We start from the raw sequence: 6,002 nt of genomic DNA, 5'->3' as shown, positions 1-6,002 counted from the left end.
TTTTTGTATACATGGGTAGAGACACGAGCGTGTGTCTCAACCGTGTGCTACACACGATCACGTTACATGGTCGTGTGTCCCCTGGGGTAGTCTTACAATTTAAAGTTAGCCTCGAGCGTAGCCTAGACACACGGCCGTGTCTAGTGGCTGTGTGAGCCACACAGCCTTAGACATGGGCGTGTGTGGCTGTTCTAAAGGGTACACAGGTTAGACACACAGGCGTGTGGTTAGCTCTGTGACCCAAGTCAGTTTCGACCATGGCCAAGGCACACGGGCATGTCTCCAGCTGTGTGGTTCAGGTCAGTATGTATGCTCTATTTTCACATGACCTATGACACGGTGTGCCGGGTAACTATGTGAGGCACACGGCCTATTCACAAGGGCATATGACCTATAATTTCATGAAATTTTTATATGATTTTGGTTTAGTCCCGAACCCCTTCCAAAGCATGTTTAAGGTTTCGTAGACCTTCTCAAGGGACTATATGTGTATGAATTGCTATGATATGATGATGTATGATTAAAGTTGTGGAATGATTGATAAATGTTTTTAAATGTCAGGTAATGCCTCTTAACCCTAGTCCGGCGAGGGATACGGGTTAGGGGTGTTACAATTCAATCCTTATAGCTACTAGAATTCAACTTTCACATTTTATACGATTTAGTACTGCTCATAATTAAACACTTAATCGATAAAATTTTAGTATCAACATTTTCACGGGACATGCCTATTATAATATGGACCATAAAATGAAATAAAAATAAACCTTATTTTCGAATTGGATTTGTGGTCCTGAAACCATAGTTCCGATTTCACTGAAAAATGGGTTGTTACAACAAGTACCTGAACTAGTCTGTATCATTGCTTACATCCAAGTACCATTATCTTTTCTCATTGAACCATTCAGAATAATATTAGATACTCAGGAATCTTGCACCGAAGTGCCACATACATAGCCAAAGCTATCTCCATCTCATATCACATATACGCTCACTCTCAAGCTATCAATGGGCATGCTAACACAAGCTATCGGTCAAGACGTAGCTACACGGTGCTGCTCAGACAAGATATCAAGTAACTACAACACATGCCAGTATACTCAGCCACTAGTAGGACGTACAGGACTAGCACCCGAATCACATAATCACAGTAACCTCTAATGACATGTCACTAGTATCCTATCTATTCCTAAGGTCCAACCGGGATTCTCACTGTGTCAATGATTTGTTGATAGATTCCAGAGTGTTGTAATAATACAATTATAATATTTAAGCATATAAACACATTTAACACAAAGCTTATTAATCATACAAACTTACCTCAATCATAAAATCGGTGAAATGGATCTACTAGTCAATTACTTTGTTTTTCCCTCGATCCAGATCCGAACTTCGTTTTTCTTGATCTATATAATATAAAATTTAGCTTATTCAATCATCACTCTATTCAATTTAATCCAAATTTCACATTATGAAAAAATTACACTTTTTTCCCTAATATTTCAATTTCTTTACAAATTATTCCTTATCTCATAAAAACACAAATTCATGCAATTCCACCTAAACCCATGCTAGCTGAAATTCAATTAGGTCCCTAGCAGCCCATATTTTTCATTTACTTCACAATTTAATCCCTAATTTACATTTTCAATAAAAATCACTTAATAAAACTTGTATAACTATCATTAATCATTAAAGACCATACAGATTCATCAATGGAAACATCCTAAAGCTTTAACAGTTCTACAAATTAGTCCCTGGGCTAGCTAAACCTAGTTGCAACGATCCTGAAAACATAAAAATCATTAAAATAGAACAAAAATGGACTTACATGCTCAAGGAGACTAGGCCTAATGCTTCAAACTCTTTTCATGGTTTTTCTATGCCCTAGTTTCAACTAGGAAGATGACGAATGAATAAAATTACTTTTTTTTATTAATTTATCATTTAATTAACCAAATTACTTATTTAACGTTACTTTAAACAATAAAAATTTACATAAGTGATGTTTATCTTTGTCAACTTACTTTAATAATGGTCTAATTACAACATAAGGACCTCCACTATTTACTTTCATAACTATCTGATACCTTTAACTATTAGAACTTCACTTTTACATTTTACGCGATTAAGTCCTTTTTATCATACTATAAACATTAAAATATTAATAAAATAATTATTTCAACTCCAAAATTTTTATTCCAAAACCACTGTTCCGATTTGACTAAAAATAGGTTGTTACATACATAGTTCCTTGGGCTACTTGCCGGATCAATTATTTCTTGGAATGCACTAACAACACAATCTGTTTTGCGATTTAACCCACTGACAATGAATGCTTGTCTCTAAAATGATATTACAGCTTATCATCAGTTGGACGATGAGAATCTTCACACCACATGGGAACGTTATTACTCTTTGCTTTGATGTTGTCCCATGCACAACATTCAATAGGAAACACAAATTTAGATTTTTTATAGTGGTTTGAATTCACACACGAGGAATCTTGTTGACACATCAACCAATGGTCCTTTTTTGGATTTACTATAATGATGCTATTGGAATTCTTGAGAGAATTGCTTAGAATGATTATCAATATCCTATATTTAGATTTGCACAAGCAAAAGCTACTCCTAGAGTTATTTTATTCGATGCAATATCTACACTTAGTGCTTAAGTTTCTTCTCTTGTAAATATGATAAAAAATATGCAAGGGACTAGTGATGTTGCACCTATACAAGTCGTTCAACAAGTTGATGTTCCTACCTTTTGTTGTGAGATTAGCAATGACAACCATAGTTATGAAGATTGTCCATAAAATGCAGAGAATACCTTTTATGTTAGTAACATCCACAACAATTCTTATGGCAACTCTTATAATAATTCTGCATGCAATCAAAAGTCTTGGGTAACTCAGATGCTGAACAAAATGTTGCGACATTCCAATATGGGAATATATCTACTCAAGGCAATTATAATTCAAAACAAGGGAATTACAATCAATAACAGCAGAACTACAATTAGCACACTCAGATGGATCCACAACAAATCCAGATGCATCCACACCAGAATAAGACGCATCCACAACACTCTTCAATGCCACATTAGCAAGTTCAAGATTATCGACAACAACAGTACACGTAAGCTTCTCCTTCTAACCCGTTAACTGCTCTTGAGGCTTTAATGCGGGAGCATATGATTCACACAGAAGCTATTGTGCAAGGGAATTCATCTTCCATTCGAGCGTTGGAAGCACAATTAGGACAACTTGCTTCAAATTAGGATACTTGACCACCGGGCACACTACCTAGTGACATGGAAAATCCCAGTCCAAGGGGGAAAGAACACTGCAAGGCTATCATGCTTAGGAGTGGTAAACGAACTATCAAGCCGACTACAGACTCTATTGTAGCACCAGACAAAGAGCTTTTCGATATACTAGGCAAAGAAGTTCCACAAATTGTCACTTCTATGCGTAATGTCCAACCTTCAAAACTGTCGACAAAACCAAAGGTGTCAACTCAATCAGATGTATCTCTACCCTTACCTTTTCCAAAAAGATTCAAGGAGAATGAGCAGAATAAGCAGTACCAAGAACTCCTGAACACACTAAAGCAACTTTAGTTCAATATTCCTTTAGGAGACACTCTTATGCAAATTCTAAATTATAGGAAATTTATGAAAGAGCTCTTGTCCAAGAAGAAGAAGCTCAGTGATATGGAAGCTATTGCACTCACAGAGGGCTGTAGCACTTTTTTGACAAATAAGTTTCCCTCAAAAATGAATGATACTAAGAGCTTTACTATCCCATGTTCAATTGGCAATCATTATTTGTGCAAGGCATTATGCAACTTGGGATCTAGCATCAACCTAATGCTGCTATCAACTTTTACAAAGTTGGGAATTGGTCACATGAAACCTACTGTAGTGACATTGCAACTAGCTGATCGATTCTTGGCTCAACCTGAAGGGCAAATCAAAGATATCTTAGTTCCTGTGGATAAATTCATTTTTTCAGCTGATTTTATCATACTTGACTGTGAGATAGACAATGAGGTTCCCATAATCTTGGGACGACCATTTTTAACCACCGGACGAATTCTTATTGATGTTTACAAAGGTGAACTAACCATGTGACTTAATGATGAGCACGTTACATTCAATGTTTTCCAATCTATTCAATGCAAGGATAAAGAACATTGCCATACTATCGATGTGCTAGATGATTTAAATTGTGAAAGAATTCAATAACCAAAGCACAATACTTCCTAAGTTGTTTATAGTGACATATGATAGTGGATTCTTAGATAATTATGACAACATGGTTGAAACTAATAATATTGAACCCAGGCATGGATGGCAAATTGAATCTTTGGACTTAACCTACAGAACAGGTCCAATTTTCAAGCCATCTATCAATGAAGCTCCTACTCTGGAATTGAAACCGCCCTACTCATGTTAAATATGTCTTTCTTGGTGATAATAATACTCTCTCAGTTATTGTCTCCACAACACTGGATGCAACTCAAGAAGAGAAATTGGTCCATATTCTTAAGAAACATACACGAGCTATTGCTTGGAGTATTGTTGATATCCAAGGCATTAGTCCATCTTTTTGCATGCACAAGATCAAGTGTCAAGATGAAGCGAAGGAGTCAATTGAGAAACAAAGAAGATTAAATGAGAATATGAAGGAAGTTGTTAAGAAAGAAATTATAAAGTCGCTTAATGTTGGAATTATCTACCCTATTTCTAATAGCAATTGGGTAACTCCAGTGCAATGCGTTCATAAAAAAGTGGCATCATAGTGGTTAGCAATAGAAAATAAAAAGTAATTCTTACACGCATCCCTATGGGATGGTGAGTCTGTATGGACTATTGAAAACTTAATGCTGCCATAAGGAAGGACCACTTCCCATTTCCTTTCAATGACCAAATGTTGGACAGGCTTGTTGGAAGAGCCTATTATTGCTTCTTAGATGGCTATTCTGGGTACAATCAGATTGCTATTGTAGCACCCCGAATTTGGGCCTAGAAGTATTGGGCCTTGACTTGGGGTCCGTAAGGAGGTTGTATATTGGTATTTAATTGTGCAATGAAATGAAACAATTAAATGTTTGCTTTAGTGGTTAATAGCTTTGAGAAGTGTTGGAGAAATCTTGGGTTCAAACTTGGGCTTTAGCAAAAATTTTGGTATTAAGTGAAAAAAAACTGGATGCTTGGATGAGGGCCTTTTAAATTATTGTGTTAAATAAAATATGACACAAAAAGAGCTTGTGGTGAAGTGGCAAGGTGGCGTCATAGAGTTGACAAGGAGGTCCAGGGTTCGGAACTCATGGCAATCAAAGAGCATTTATTTTGATAATAGAGGGCGGTAAAACTTGGTGTTGAATTTAAACTATGATGTTGGAAGAATCCCACATCAGGAAGCTAACATAAAAGTGGATACGAAGCTGGCTTTAAATAGAGAGAACCATGAGGAGAGTAAAGGTACCTTTCGAGAGAAATTTGAATGGAGATATTCAATCTTGACGTGGATCTGTTTCTGAGACGATTCCAATGGCTTCCTTCGAGTAATTTGTGCTTTTTGCTCTGCGTCTCCCCTTAGGTCTTCTTCTAGTATGTATTTTTAGACTTTTGAATGCTCAGAAACCCTAAAAATTGGTTTTTTTCACGTGTTTGGGAAACAGGGAGCGATGTCGACACGAGCTGGCACATTGGCGTGTGGCTGCTCGTGTGGATCACATGGGCGTGTAACCTGCCCGTGTGGATACTGAAAACTCCAATTTTGGCCCTTTTTTCTCTCCTTTTACTCCCAAATGCTTTTCTAAGTATAGAAACATGAATTTAAGGGATTAGGAGCATCAAATTCACTAATTTACATCATTAATCATCCATAAACACATTAAGAATGAGATTAAAATATGTTACGTTTATTGTTTATCACACGGTCGTGTCTCTGCCTGTGTGTTTACTGCCATGCATACTGACTTGAAAATTTT

At 36.6% G+C, this 6,002-nt stretch overlaps 1 protein-coding gene across 1 annotated transcript; it reads left to right on the top strand.

Moving 5' to 3' along the window:
• Positions 1-3,315: 3,315 nt before the first annotated feature.
• Positions 3,316-4,808, top strand: LOC128283877 (uncharacterized). The gene is made up of 3 exons (XM_053021293.1): positions 3,316-3,587; positions 3,672-4,120; positions 4,498-4,808. The coding sequence occupies exons 1-3, from the start codon at positions 3,316-3,318 to the stop codon at positions 4,806-4,808; spliced, it is 1,032 nt and encodes a 343-aa protein (XP_052877253.1).
• The last annotated feature ends 1,194 nt before the right edge of the window (positions 4,809-6,002 follow it).

The sequence above is a fragment of the Gossypium arboreum genome, chromosome 11 (genome assembly GCF_025698485.1).
Source record: "Gossypium arboreum isolate Shixiya-1 chromosome 11, ASM2569848v2, whole genome shotgun sequence".
NCBI classification, from domain to species: Eukaryota; Viridiplantae; Streptophyta; class Magnoliopsida; order Malvales; family Malvaceae; genus Gossypium; species Gossypium arboreum.
The sequence above is the reverse complement of the archived record's forward strand: the minus strand, read 5'-3'. Positions and strand labels throughout refer to the sequence as shown.